Source organism: Pangasianodon hypophthalmus, chromosome 16 (assembly GCF_027358585.1).
Source record: "Pangasianodon hypophthalmus isolate fPanHyp1 chromosome 16, fPanHyp1.pri, whole genome shotgun sequence".
Taxonomy (NCBI): domain Eukaryota; kingdom Metazoa; phylum Chordata; class Actinopteri; order Siluriformes; family Pangasiidae; genus Pangasianodon; species Pangasianodon hypophthalmus.
Window position 1 is genome coordinate 21007604 of NC_069725.1, and position 14925 is coordinate 21022528.

At 38.1% G+C, this 14925-nt stretch overlaps 2 protein-coding genes and 1 long non-coding RNA gene across 3 annotated transcripts; 2 read left to right on the forward strand and 1 right to left on the reverse strand.

The window, feature by feature from the left end:
- Positions 1–142: 142 nt before the first annotated feature.
- On the forward strand, positions 143–3227 carry ubxn10 (UBX domain protein 10). Its single transcript, XM_026921039.3, has 2 exons — positions 143–477; positions 1608–3227. The coding sequence occupies exon 2, from the start codon at positions 1616–1618 to the stop codon at positions 2303–2305; it is 690 nt and encodes a 229-aa protein (XP_026776840.2). The 5' UTR covers positions 143–477; positions 1608–1615; the 3' UTR covers positions 2306–3227.
- Positions 3205–12333, reverse strand: ddx19a (DEAD-box helicase 19a). The gene is made up of 12 exons (XM_026921038.3): positions 11994–12333; positions 10410–10464; positions 10225–10272; positions 8950–9085; positions 8214–8306; positions 7644–7746; positions 6505–6619; positions 6218–6395; positions 5848–6085; positions 5592–5754; positions 4400–4591; positions 3205–4324 (listed from the first exon to the last, which is right to left on the reverse strand). The coding sequence occupies exons 1-12, from the start codon at positions 12048–12050 to the stop codon at positions 4263–4265; spliced, it is 1440 nt and encodes a 479-aa protein (XP_026776839.1). The 5' UTR covers positions 12051–12333; the 3' UTR covers positions 3205–4262.
- LOC117599282 (uncharacterized) lies at positions 5982–8333 on the forward strand. Its single transcript, XR_004579744.2, has 3 exons — positions 5982–6116; positions 7592–7744; positions 8195–8333. It is a non-coding gene; the product is annotated as an uncharacterized LOC117599282 (long non-coding RNA).
- Positions 12334–14925: the final 2592 nt, after the last annotated feature.

Below are 14925 nucleotides of genomic sequence, written 5' to 3' on the forward strand. Positions count from 1 at the left end.
AGTCTTGTTAATTTTGTTGTTTAATGTTGGGTGTTCACATCACAGATATGAAAATGAATATAATGTGGAGACAGGTCAACAGCACCACCATTAAATAAAAAAAATGACCTAACTGAATGAATGAATTTGTATTTAGAGCGTCAGAAAATATCTCACAATATCTATAACAAAGAAGCTGTTGTGAAAATACGTCTCATATAAAGCAAGTTATAGCTAATGATATCAGGGTAGGCAAGTGTTTCTCTATAGACTTGTACTGAGTTGGTCCTTTCCAATATGGCGGACGCGTTGTCGTGTCGCGGTAGTTAGCAACAGGGGCTAATGAGGCGTCCTAGCAAAACAGCGAACTAGCCTAGCGTGCGACTGACGCACGTGAGCCGTTGCCAAGGAGACGTTACTGTATTGGCAACTTGAATGACGCCACCGAAAATGTCCGCGTGCGTAATTTTATCACCCAGCGACAGAATAAAGCTTAAGGTAAAGTTTTACTCTTCATCTGTCTATCTATCTATACATGTTTGTTTATTGTTTATGCTAAAGCTGAACACCATTAAATATTCCTCCTGTGAAACTCGACTAATTTTCATTATCAGGCTAACTTAGCTAGCAAGCTTTATTAGCTATAATGACCACTACAACTATATTAAACCATTTCTTTCCTAACTTTCAGCCTTTACATCTTGTTTAGTCTCAGACAGAAAGGTACTGTGGCTTCTTCTAAAAATCTTTTGGTAAAGTTAATAAAAATACATATGTGACCAGTGGAAAATAATAATCCAGCTGACATTCTGAGTAGAAGCCAATCTATTACCTTCATTGCAGTTTATTTACCACTAAAGAAATAGTTGGTCCATAATTTCCTGCTTGAGAGACCTCAAAACCACTAAACCACTGGTCAAAACTGTGACGGGGCGGTGTAACAAAAACAACGACTTATTCTTATTCGATTATTGTTACGTTTATTGTTGTGGAATGTCCTCAAAACAGGTTAGTTCCTGTTATCACTTACATTACAGCAGCTATAAACAGTCATTTCCTCACCATCCTGTTTTTTTTCCCTCTCTCTCCTGACATTAATAAGACAACAACAAAAAAACATGCTCATGTGACCGAGAAACCATAAGCACAAACTCCTCCATCCTGTAGAGGAAAACTTATTGCCTGTTACAAAGCTCTGACACTGGAGACTCCTTCCATAAATGTTAAAAAAAAAAACACCTTAACCATAATCAACATTTATATATTTTTGTTAAACTAACTCGTGCACATTTCACACCATTAAATGTAACTCTAAACGGATAAAAAAAAAAGTGTTTATTGTAAAATTGAATTGTTGTTAAATCGCTGTGGTATAAGGGAAATAAAACATATCATGATGTGCTGGTGTTGGAAAATAATCATCTTTGGCGTGGTGACAGCGACTCCGCTTCGTGTCAGGCCAGATCACCAACCATGTTGTTGATTATTTTCCTCCAACATCACATCCACAAGTGTTTTATTCCTTACTTATAGTTTGCTTTACAGTAACACCTGCATCAGCAGCTCTTAGAGCTTTACAACTCAAACTTTTTTTTTCAACCATTTTGAAGTGCTGTTTCATTTTCTAGAAGGAAACATGCATGTGATAAGACCAAAATCCGCCAAAGGACGCACCAGACCCAAAGTGACCGAGGCCCGTACTGCAGATGATGAGCTTCTACATGAGAATCGTCCGTTTTCCCCACACCCTCCTTCTCATCCTCCTCGTCCTCCACCCACGCCAAGCCACACACCAAGCCACAGGTTGGAGTCGTCTCCATCCCCCCGTGCTTTCTTTAGGCACGACAATCCGAGTTCAGCAGTTGAGAAAGCCCTTGACATCCCGGTGTTGTCGCTAAACAAATACAAAGTCCTCCCGTCTATCGAGAAGAGATCAAAAGAAGAGGCGTCCAGCTCAGACATGGAGGAAAAGTCCTCGAGGTCTAGACTCCATGCCTGTCGTTTCTTCAGGAGCGATCAGGAGACGGAGAGGGCGTCTAGCAGGACTGTCAGGTCGACGTCTTGGTGCCAGGAGGGTGAGACAGGGGTTCTGCTTGCTCTCCGGACTCCGTGCGGTCAGAGGCTGAAGTGCCAGTTCCAACCCACAGACACACTCCGGGATGTCGTCGCTACAGCGGAGGACCAATCCGGAAAACGGTACGAACACGTTCTGATCGAGACCATGGAGGTTCCTCGGAGGAGCTTCACCAATCTGAACATGACTCTCTCTCAGTGTGGCATCATTAATAAATCAGTCTTATGCATCAGCCTCAAAGACAGTCCTTAACATTTCAAAAACAATTTATCTTTAATAATAAATAGTGGAGAATATTGGTTTTATTCACTGTTGAAATGAACAGACATTTGCTTGCACTACATCACGCCATCTGCTTACAGTACAACGCCATGTCTTTTTAAACAGGATCGCCCCTAACTTTCAGTTATTTATTATTTATTTTCTCCTATTTGTGCAAAGTGAACTTGCTTCAACGGGACATCCTGACAATGATCCTTCACCCAAATAATATTTTCAGCAAGCAACCACAGCGCTGTTAAATTCTCAAATCTCCTATAAACAGAAGCTGTGACAGTAGTGCTGTCTGTCAGTCAAATCACAGGTTTATATTCATGTGCTTGGATAGTAGACTCACTAATAACAACACATGTAATTGTTGATATTTGTTTTGCATTTATGGGAGAAGTCTCCACTGTCAGTGCTTTATAACAGTAAGAGGTGAAGATGTTCGTTTAAAGGAAAATGTCATGGATAGAGGGCTTTTCATTTCTTGATTCACATATGTTCCGTGACATTAAACGTAACAATAAATGGATGTTGTTTTTTAATAAATTAATAAAAGAAAACACTGTAATTTGTGGCAAATTGCTGAAGTATAGGAGGAATAAAAACTTTGGAATGTGCTCTTATAGGAAAATAATTAACTTTAGGGTGGTAACAGTAATTCTGCTTCACACCACCCTGTCGTTGTTTATTTTCCTATAACAGCATGCCCCTAAGTGATTTCCTTATTTTATTACTTAAAAAAAGTGGCCTATGTTAGATTTATCTGATAAAATGACCAATTAATGTAGAAATAAGGATCATAATAATAATAATCTGTCAACTCCATGTTTATATAACCACTAATACATGCAACTTAGAAGTAAATAAAATACTGTGAGAGAAGGTTCCAGTAGGCAGGAATTTTTATTGAATGTATCAGTAAACAGCTGAATCCAGCAGAACAGAAAAACACAACGCAAGAGCTGCAAATAAAATTTTACAGCTAGTCTGTAACCAAGTTCACTCGAATCCAAACACAGCATTCACAAACCAAACTAAAGTGCATACTTATTCAAGTAACAAAGCAAAAATATTAAATCAACCATTCCTTCTTCTTAAAGAAATCACACAAATCTAACTATCCCTAATCATCCAGGAATATGTCAGTAAACACACAAACAAAAAAACGTATCACAAAAAATCATCATATGATCCAGCAGCTGGTCCTTAGACCCAACAATGAAACTATTTTTTATTTTACTCCTCTTGTCATTGCAAGGGATAAACTTCTCACCAAAACAGAGGGGTTTAACAGTCTTTTCATTTAAGGAGTGCCTTAGTAATATTACATATGACTCTTTAGGAATGTCCTTTTTTTGTTGTTGTTTTTTTTTTTTTTAAACGAAGGAGTATTTCTTCAAATTCTGATCCTCAAAATGTCAGTCAAAAAGTGCAACTTCAGTGTCATTTTGATATGACTAATACTCCCTTTGGTTGTTTTGGTACCCGTGTGCTTTCCACAGCACATCAGAATGTGTCTAGTCCTTTAAGAGACACCAAACGGTGTTCATTTCACAGTATAAAAACAGAAAACAGCTACAACGGCAGTTAATTAGTCCTGCCAAAAAAAAACCCTCAGTAATTAAATAGCTTAATATATTGAGCAGTGTCACTGACCTGTTACTGAAAACAGAAAGTGCATCAACCAAAAAAACAAAACCAAAAAAACCAACCTCAAACTTAGTAACGATCAGCTAAGGATAAAGTCTTTTTTTTTTTTTTTTTTGGCAAAGGTTAAAGTTTAAAATGTTTTCTTAAAGGTAAGGCAATGTAAGTGTAAATGTAAACACGTCGTTAGCTCAGAGTAAACAGCGGTAAATTCAAGTGAGATAGCTCAAATGAGATAACACTATAAATGTTAGTGTTATGTCATTATGTAGTGTATTTAATCTTCTTCACCACCTCAGTGTGCAATCTTTTCAATTTCATCAAGGTCCTCTGTGTCCAGCTTCACTATTTTCTTACCTACAAAAGACAAATAATCATTCAAATTCAAAATCGATCTTTTAGGTGAATTTCAGTGAGACCTAATGGACTTACTGAAGTGTTCCTCGATGGCTCTGAGCACAGCCATGCTCTCCTCGCTGTCCACCATGTTGATGGCCAGACCTCGCTTCCCGAAGCGCCCCGTCCTGCCGATCCTGTGCAGGTAGGTCTCGTTGTCCGGGTTGCCGTCTTTGTCCAGGGGGAGGTCAAAGTTGATCACCACGGAAACCTGCTCTACGTCGATACCTGCTGAGCACAAATCAAGAGTTCGTTCCTTATTCACTATGTAGTGCACTATCTGGGGGTCAGCAACTGAATTCTCATTGGACAAATTATATATAATTACCCATAGTGAAGTGTAAATCCAGTGTACATCCTAGTCCCCCTAGTTCTGTGCTAAGTGTAACGTTTCATAGCAATTTTTTCAGCTTGATAGTACAGAACAGATACACAAAGATCGGATATAAATGTTAATGAAAATGATTTTAATGACTGGTGTTTCCAGAACACTCTATGGTTAGTCCTGTCCAATGTCGGTTCAGTGTCTGCTGCTGTTTACTGCTGCTCCCTATACAGTGTTCTATTTAAAACAGAGGACTGAGTGAGAGAGCGAGTTACTTACACCACAGCATGGCTGAATTCTTGAATCTGATTGGTCAGAAGGTGTTGATTAATGTTATGTAACAGCAGCTTGGAAAGTAGTTGCGACCACAACCCAAATTACACCAATGCGCTCGTTCTCATACATTATCATTTCTATAATAATGGCTAATTCACAAGGACTTACATCCTGGATGCTAAAACTAATAAAAAGTGTTGTTATTTAACTAAGGGTTCTGTAAGGAGTTGTTTATTTAGCATTTATGTAAGGAGGCTCCAGTGTTGGCTCTTTGTTACAGTAAGATTTCTGCCACAGGAGAGTTTTCAGGACAGACGATTTTGCACTTTCTGTTTTCTAAGCAACATAATAAGCTGCTTTTCTTTCTTAGTCTTATTAAGTTCAAGAGAAAGAAGAAAGAGATGCAGGAGAGGGAATGTCTCATGGAAGTGTCACAACATTAACTGAAACTATAAACTGATAAAATTGGTGGCAAATTGATAACACTTTGGAAAGCTTTCAGAGTTTAAGCTAAATATTATCTAAATATTCATTCAGACTGATGAAAATCCTTTAATGTGGAAACAAAGTCATTGTGAATATTTCCCACAATGCTGCAGCACAGTAATCACGTGTCGTAGTACTCGCCTCTCGCACACACATTAGTGGTGATCAGCACTTTCTCTTTGCCTTCTCTGAAGCGCTCAATGATGGCCGCTCTTTGCTCAACTGCCAGTTCTCCGCTCAGCAGTGCCACCTGGTGACCCTCTGCTGCCATCCTTCCTGCCAGCCAGGCTGCTGTCCTGCGAGTCTGCAGCAAGAAGACATGATGGTGTCATGTGAACATCTTTCCCCTTTAAAACACCGAGGTTATGGATTATATTAGCTCATTAATAGCACATACGTGGCAAAAGATCATGGCTTGTGCGATTGTGATTGCGCCGTAGATGTTACACAGTGCATCAAACTTGTCCTGTTTGTTTTTGCAGAGCACGTAATATTGCTTGATGGTGTCCAGGGTCTCCTCTTCTCGCTTCAGTCGGATGATGTTGGGATCGGGGACGATGCGCTCAGCAAACTGCCACACCGAGTCCTCAAAGGTTGCAGAGAAGAGCAGCATCTGACAGTCTTTGGGCAGCTTCCTGTCGTCAGAGCAACACATCACAAGACTCGGTGAGCACTGATGCATATTTAATGCTGTGATCTACATATATTTAACAAATATACTAAGCTGTTATTGATTATTTGTGTCGCCTGCTGGTGATGTCCCTCACCTCTGGATGCGGATGCTCTGGTCTTGGTGACCCTGCATAGCGATCATGACATCAGCCTCGTCCAGTACAAACACCTGAATCTTCTTGGGGTCTACGACCTTTTTTTTGGTTAACCAGTCGGACATGGTGCCTGGGGTGCCGATTACAATCTGCTCCTGGATTTTACTCCCTCCCTCAACTAAGGAATGGCACAGGAAGTTACACGCACTTGCACTAAATTCCATTATTTAAATTAGTCACTACACAGTAGTGGGATTTGGTTCCTTGTGCTTGTGTAGGCCACTTACTCCTGTTGCCTCGAATGGCGTATGCCAGTTTCACCTCAGGGTAAAACCTGCCCATCTGCTCTACGACTTTACCCGTCTGTAGGGCGAGCTCATAGGTTGGCGAGATGCACAGACACTGCAGGGGACACAACACAGCACCAAAATTTACAATTTACTCATTTGCACACTATACATGTAGTGGTCCTGATTTCCCAATTTTTGAAATCCACTTCACTCATCACTCATGGCTGTTTCCAGCTCCATTCCACCTCGAGCTGTTTCCACCTCGACTCCAGCGCTTAATCTGATTATAGGGAAAATGCTTAAACAGATTTGTCACTTGGAAACAGTGACTAAGCTTTAATAACACACTAAACATCAACATTTAATGTTTAGTGTGTCATTATGCAAGACTGAACTTGATTTCCAGAGTACTGGTTCAGCTGGACGGGTTAAAACTGTGAGTATGTCCATTTCAGAGAATTGGAATCGGCTTTACAAGACAAAAACTGTAAACAAGAATGCGTTTATAGCATTTAAGGGATTCTCTGGAATTTATGGTAAAGGCTATCATTGGAGATCCAAATGAGTTATGACTGAAACCAAATCCCTGTGTAAATAAGGAATAAAACACTTGGGGCATGCTGTTATAGGAAAATAATAAACAATGGTTAGTCATCATTGTGAAGCTGAGTTACTGTTACCACAGCACATCAATAACAGCACATCCAGGAGTGTTTTATTCCTCTTATACCACGGATATCTGCTAAAGTGAATGATTTTTATTTATTAAAAAACGTTATCTGTTTATGGTTAAATCAATGTAATTATGTAAAACATATAGTTACAGTGCAAAGTCGTTTGTACTGAAGACATTCCAGCATCAGAAAACAGTTTCAAAGTTTCAGCTGTTTCAAAGCACTGACACTGGAGACTCCTTCCACGAATCACCATATTAACCATTAGACGTTTTTTTAAGTTGTTTAGATGGAGCTTCTGCCATACTGTGTAAGTTATTACTATAGAAATGATAACATATTAGAATGAGCAAATTAGTATGAATCTTGCAGTTCAAAAGAAAATTAATCTGCACCTTCTGACCAATCAGATTCAAGCATTCAGCAGCGGTGTAAGGATATACACAAAGTGCTCCTGCTCACCTGTGGCCACTTGTTCACTGGGTTGACGTGGCTCAGCATGGCCAGTACGAAGGCGGCGGTTTTCCCCGTGCCGGACTGAGACTGAGCAATCAGGTTCTGAGGTCTGTAACCACACAGAACACACATACTGGCCAAATACAGGATTAATAGAGCTTAAAAGCATTAAGTCCAATATGAGAAGTTGTTTTCCAAACATATTATGACACAACATTCACCACAGTACAAAGATGCCAGAGCTTAGAAACATTTTAACTGGATTTAAAAGATGATGGGTCTGAGCTAAAACCTTTTTGTGTATAATAAGTGTACCAGGAAGTCTGTCTCTGTTTCCCCTGTCTGCTCTTCCTATCCTCCAAAGCTGTTCCATTCTCTTCCTGTTCTCTTCTCTCCCTTCCCTTCCCTTCTCTCTCTCTCTCTCTCTCTCTCTCTCTATGCTACATACTGTCTCTATAATAAAATACTCAAATGCATGTCTCGGGTCAGACTTATACTCTGTGCATCATAATGAAATGCCTTTGGGTACAGATCAGTATTTTTTCTCAAATGCGTAGGTAGAAACGGTGCGCTCACGGTTCTGCCAGCATCATCGGCAGCGCAGTCTCCTGGATTTTTGAAGGTCTGTTGAAGCCCATTCCATAGACTCCCTGCAGCAGCTGAGGTTTTCTGTGAACACAGTGAGCATGAATTCATGAGGGACGAACATAACAAGCAAGTTCGATTTCATTATACACAACACACTCAGCAAGAATGCAAAAGTTGTAGAATATTTCAAGAACAAATAATCATACGACTAATAATATAATCAAATATTTTCCCATGCAGTCATACAATCAAAAGTCACATACATTTAAAATTAATAGTATGGTTTGTTTTCCAGGAAAGTGCAGTCACTGTGAGAGTATTTACTAAGGAGCTAGCTGAATATGAACACATTATTCCAGATAAACAGATAATGTATTCTAAAAGAAATACAAATACGAGACATTACTTATTTTTTTTGTCTATATAGTTTGATTTGAGAGAGAGTCAGCTAGCTCACACAGTCCCATTAGATTACATTAGAACGTTTGCCAGAAACGTCCACAGGGCGTCTGACTGAGAACGATTATGAACTCGGGTGAAGTAGCTGAGGTTGAGGAACCGTAGAAAGTTCAAGACTTGAACAACGTTATGTTCTGCAGATTGCTATTAGTAGTTATATTTATGTGAATGAATAAATAATTCTGAATACAGACACTGAGATAGTGGCATTGTGTTACACCCCCAGTCGTTACAGAGTAACGTGTATTAAAGTGTATTTACTTACAGACGCAGCTCTTCAAATGTCTTGACTGAGTAGAGTGGTGAATTCGGGTCTCTCTGCAGCACCTCCACCTGGTTCGTGTTGTTGACGAGGCTGTTCCTGATTAATTTATTAAGAAGAGACTGTGCGGCTCTGTCCTCTAGAACACAAACACAAAATCCACATCAACTTTATTAAATAAAGCCACGTGAATTTAACTTTATGAGCAGACATCTGATACAAAGATCCTGAAAGCCAGGGCAATATGATTTAGATCTTGTGATGAATTGCATCATGATACACTTCTCTGATCTCAGATATTGGTATTTTTTTTAATTATAACACAGAACAAATCATTAAGCATTAAAATCTGGTATTCTATGAAAATTTCTTTTTCTGTTACATATGTTACACCACAGTGCTGTTGATTAATTGTCTATAACACCACTCGGACAACAGTTCCGGCTGTAACGGGTTTATATTTATGCGCTCGTTATAGTTTCATAGCTTTTGGTGCTCTACATAATCTAAGACTGATAATGAATGGAATAAAAAAAAAGTGTTGTTATTTAACAAAAGAATAATCATTTATATGTTGTAAGGAGGCTTTATTTAACATTTATGGAAGGAGTCTCCAGTGTCAGCGCTAAGAAAATCTTCAGCATAAAGGACTTTGTGATTTATGGTTTTCTTTGTAACATGGCAAGCTGCCTTTTTTTTGTCTTATTAACTTCAAGAGACACTGGAACAATTTGTTCATAACTGCTCTAATGTACGTGAAATTGTTTCTCAGACGTTCTCCATCATGAATAGTATGACATGTTGTTCATTTAAGTAATAAAAGTGCTGTTATTGGAAAATGATCTTTGAGGTTGTAACAGCAACTCTTCCTCACTGATTATTTTCCTGTAACAGCTTTTAAATCTAGCACTACTGGATTTTTTCCGTACTTCACTTAAACACTTAAATATCATGATATATATATTGTGTATTATGGAAAAGTGTCATGATATAATATTCCTGCCATATGGATCATTCATGGCATTCTGTGCCTGAGCGTCCTACATTGATTATACAGTGTTCATTGTTCTTTATTAAAAACAAAACAAAAAAAAAAGTGTGAGACTACATTTTTGGCTGCAGTTACTGCTTCTCTCCACGCTGCACAGGCCAGAAAATCACATGATGATCATTGCCAGCTCTCCGTGTAAATCTGACACAAACAATAAAGCTCTGCAAATACCAGGTGTTTGACTTTAACCGTGGTAAAATGGAGGTGGGCAAAGAGAAAGCACTCACCTTTTTCTTCTTCGTCTGATTTGTCACCATCTGTAGCTTTTGCTGTTTCTGAACATGAAAGAATACACACACACACACACACACACACACACACAAAAAAAACCCAAGAGTTCAGAACTACTTTTCTGACTTTTCATTAACAACATAAAGCTCGATTAAAGTGTGTGTGTTCAGTAAACAATCACCTTTCGCTTCAGTGTTCGGGATGACTCGCCTTTCTCTAATCCGCAGCAGTTCACACTGTTCAGAGCAAATAACACCCAGGACAATAACAGTTGAGAAGATCAGCCAGTTACTGTGCATTTAACACTAACATGGAAAACATTATCTAAGGAATAAAAGAGTTTCCTGTTACAGGAAAACAGGAAAGAAAAGTCTAATATACAGTATGGAACATACGTACAGTACACAGTAAGATTGTAAGTCACACTGTAATATAAATTGATGCCTTTAGGACTAAATTAAATATTTCCCTCTGTCCTCATAACTGAACATGAAGCTATACGATTTTTAATATTTTATTAATTATATTTTATCCATTATAACTTTTTTTTTATTCTTCGCTTCCACAATTAGTAAAAAAAATAATCATGTCTGGCATACGTTAAATAATTACCATTAAATGCAGAGCTGGGCAATATGACCATATAATATGAATTATGTTTAATTATGATTATATGATATATTTATATAAAATTTCTTAAAAAAAATTTAACTACAAACTGATTGGAAGCAGCTGATTTGATATTAAAATCTTTTACTTTAAAATTGTAATTTATTTATTTTATTATTATTATTATTATTTTTTTTTTTTACAGATTTAGGTTTTCACATTTTCAGTGTTAGTTTTTTTAATAAAAAAAAAAAAATTTTTTACAGATATTTTGTAAAAAAAACAAACAAACAAAAAACCTTATAGAATCTTATAAATCTTTTTTATAAATCTTATAATTTTCTGGACCTTACAGAAATCACTGAAAAGGTTATTTTTTTTAAATGCACATATAAAAACATAAAAACTATATCAGGATACATATTGTGTATCATAGAAATGATTTTGAGAATTGTGATCTGATATTTTTGTCATATCACTCACCTCTAATATCATTTAAAAAAAAACACAAGCTCCTTGTTGACATATTTTTAACTGACATATATTTATTGATTTATTTAGAGTATGAATTTGTTTATATTCATCTTTTAAAAAATCATTTTAATGTTTGACTCAATTATTGTGACTAAAGAGCAGTCTTATTTTCATTTAATTTTTATTAATTTAAAGGGATCCTGGTTTATACTGTGAATGAAAACCCTGATTTCTGTTGATTTAAAATTATTAAAAGTGTAATAGATTTTTTTCATTTTTACCAAATTGCCTGAATAATTGGGATAAGTTACTATTATTTTATTAAAGTGATAAATAATAGATTATTTTAGACTATTTTTTAGATTATCTTGTGAGGATAGTAGAGAAATATTCAAACTATTTAAAAAAATATATACTTTTTAAAACTAGAATTATGAATATAACTAAATTAATACGTTGTTCTCTTTCTGGTTGTATTTTTGAAGCTGTTGTTGTTCTGGTTGATGATAAAAAACAGATGAATCCTGATAAATATCGCAGATGAGAAATATAAACAGGTGTGTCTGCAGCGCACGCGACCCAAACACTGCTCTCTCTGTTAGCTAACCTGTTAGCATGAGCAGCATGATGATGCGAGTCTTATTAAAAGACAAACAAACAAACAAACAAAAAAACTTCTTACTGTTTTGGTTGTTGCTTCTTGTTGATCAACAGACAATGCCCACGAGTCAGTAGCCATTTCTTTCTGCCTGATAATATTTTTTGCTGCTTTTATTAACTTTTGAAAACACTGATTTCTCTACCCTGAGCTCCACTTTCTAACGGTTCTGTGTCTCTTCTTCAGTTGTCCGGTCTGGTTTCGGACAAACGAAACTTTAGTTCCTGCTTGTCCAAAATAGCGCCAGTGAATTATAAAATCAGTTTATTTGGAAAATGTCACGAGCCTACAAAGAGTTCACTGATTCCTAAATGCAGATAAATGACTACATTACTACATACGTAATGGTGATGTGTCGTTCATGAACGAGTCGGCTCTTTGATTCGGCTCTTTTAGCTGAATACCCCTTACTGAACCGAGTCGCATATATGAACCGTTTCTTCTTCTTCTTCTTCTTCTTCTTCTTCTTCTTCTTCTTTTGTAATGCAATTGAATCACAATTCAAAGTCTGAGCTGTGAATTAAATTAATCCAATTCATTGTCCAGTGTAGGACAAAATGACAATGAGCCGTTTAGGAGCCCAAAGATTCGGCTCTTACTGGTGAACTGGAACAAATGATTCGACTCACTGAAACCAATTCCTGTCATTAATAACATAGGGCAGGGACACAGTGGCTTAGAGCTTAGTACATTTGCCTCACACCGCCCCGTTTGAGGGCTTGAATCCCACCTCTGCCCTGTGTGTGTGTGGAGTTTGCATGTTCTCATGTGTTTCAGGGGTTTCCTCGGGGTACGGTGGTTTCCTCCCCCAGTCCAAAAACATGCGTTGTAGGCCTACAGCAAACATAGCGTGTGTGCATGGGTGATTGTGCCCTGTTATGGGTTGGCGCCCTGCCCAAGGTGTCACCTGCCTTGTGCCCCAAGTCCCCAGGGATAGGCTCCAGGCCCCCATGACCCTGTGTTGGATAAGCAGGATGGAATAACGTAGGGCACAGGTTCCCAACCATGGTCCTGGAGTACCCCCTATCCTGTACATTTCCGTGCTGTCCTTGCTCTAACAACCCAGCTTCAACTCAGAAAGGGTCATTAATGATCTGAGTAGTTGAATCAGATATGTTAAAGCAGGAAAAGCACTAGCAGGTTCTCCAGGACCAGGGTTGGGGACCTGCAATGTAGGGTGTAGAACCTATGAACTATATAGAAAATAGGTCATATTTTGGGATTCATAACACTCACATCACCCAAAACCTATAGATGAATAATTATTTCTTGTGCAGTAAAGATGTAGATGTTCCTCCTGGTTAAAGCATGTAGAGATGTGTATTATGAATATGCTACCTTCCCTTTTACTAAATCCTCTTGATGCTGTTCATCATTCAGTTTTCATCGTTATGACTGGAGACAAAAAAGACTACTCCACTCATCATTGTGTTTTATATCAAATCAAGATGACCTTCTCTCAGTGCAGCATTGGTGCCTGTTTATTTAAAAAGCCATTCTTCAGAAACTGCCTCCATATATCACTCTTATTTCAGTGGAAGAACAGTGTCTAAAAACTGACAGATGCACTCACACTTGATGTATTTGTTTCATTCATACTCATTACATGGGACCACTTTAAATTAAAAAAAAAAAAAAAAGTTGGCCAAAAATGAAGAAAACTTTCATCTTCCAGCTTGATAATGACCCACGAATCCAAGTCAACAGTGGAAAAAGCAGAAAAAGAAGAAGATCAAGGTTGTGGAATGGTCCAGTGAGAGACCAGATCTAAATCCTATTGAAAACCTTTGGAATGACTTGAAGAGGGCTGTGCACAGGGGATCCCATCAAAATTTGATAGATCTGGGGAGTATAATATAATCACCCAATAAAGATGTGCTAAGTTGGTAAATTCTTACCCAATAAGACTGAGTACTGTATTATGAGCAAAAGGTGCCTTAGCAAAGTATTAGTTAAGGGGTGTGAATGTTTCTATTTGTTTTTTTAACTGAAGATTTGTTGGTTGCTATATCACATTAAAGGTGAAAAAAATCTGATTTATTTATCTGATCTGATTTATCTTGGTTTCATTTTTTTTTTTTCATCACAAAAAGCTGCGGTTTTTGCAGTTTGCAGGGTGTGTAAACTTTTTTTTATACCAACTGTAGTGTGTGATTGGAAATGCTTTCCTAATATTATATTTTTTACAAGCATGGTGAGCAGAAAAACACCACAGAATGCTCAACAGATGGAAACAGATGGGCTGCATTGGGTTTCCACTCCTCTCAACCAGGAACAGAAATCTGAGGCGACATTTGAAGACTGGAAAAGACTGAAGATTGGTCTGAAGAATTTTGATTTCTGCTGCCACTGCCAAAGAACTTAATGTCAACATCATTATTCCATGAACCCATGAACCCAAGCTGCCTTGTATCAAAGGTTCAGACTGGTGGTGGTGGTGTGATGGTATGGGGAATGTTTTCTTGGCACACAATGGGCTCCTTAATATGAATTCCGCAGCCTATCTGAATGTATTGCTGCTGACCATGTACAACTTTTTGGCCACAATTGAACCATCTTATAACACCTACTTCCAGGATGATAATGTGCCAAGTCACAAAGCACAAGTATTCTCAAACTGGCTCCTTGAACATGACAATGAGTTCAGTGTACTTCAATGGCCTCTCTAATGATCCATCTTCTATACATCTTATTCTAAACTGGGTCACAGGGGGAGCCTGGAGTCTATCCCAGGGAACATGGGCTGCAAGGCAGGGGACACCCTGGACGGAGTGTCAACCCATCTCAGGGCACGATAGCACATGGATTCACACACTATGGAAAATTTAGAGATGCCAGTCAGCTTACAGTGCATGTCTTTGGACTGGGGGAGGAAACTAGACTACCTGGAGAAAACCTCTGAAGCATGGGGTACACACACACACACACACACACACACACACACAGGGCAGAGGCA

What these genes read in the sequence shown, in the direction of transcription:
- ubxn10 (XM_026921039.3), top strand. Translation starts at nt 1,616, where the DNA reads ATGCATGTGATAAGACCAAAATCCGCCAAAGGACGCACCAGACCCAAA.
- ddx19a (XM_026921038.3), bottom strand. Translation starts at nt 12,050, where the DNA reads ATGGCTACTGACTCGTGGGCATTGTCTGTTGATCAACAAGAAGCAACA. An exon ending in CCCGAACACTGAAGCGAAAG is followed by an intron (nt 10,273 to 10,409) that starts GTGATTGTTTAC and finishes TTTCATGTTCAG; the next exon opens with AAACAGCAAAAGCTACAGAT. An exon ending in AAGCCATGATCTTTTGCCAC is followed by an intron (nt 5,755 to 5,847) that starts GTATGTGCTATT and finishes TTCTTGCTGCAG; the next exon opens with ACTCGCAGGACAGCAGCCTG.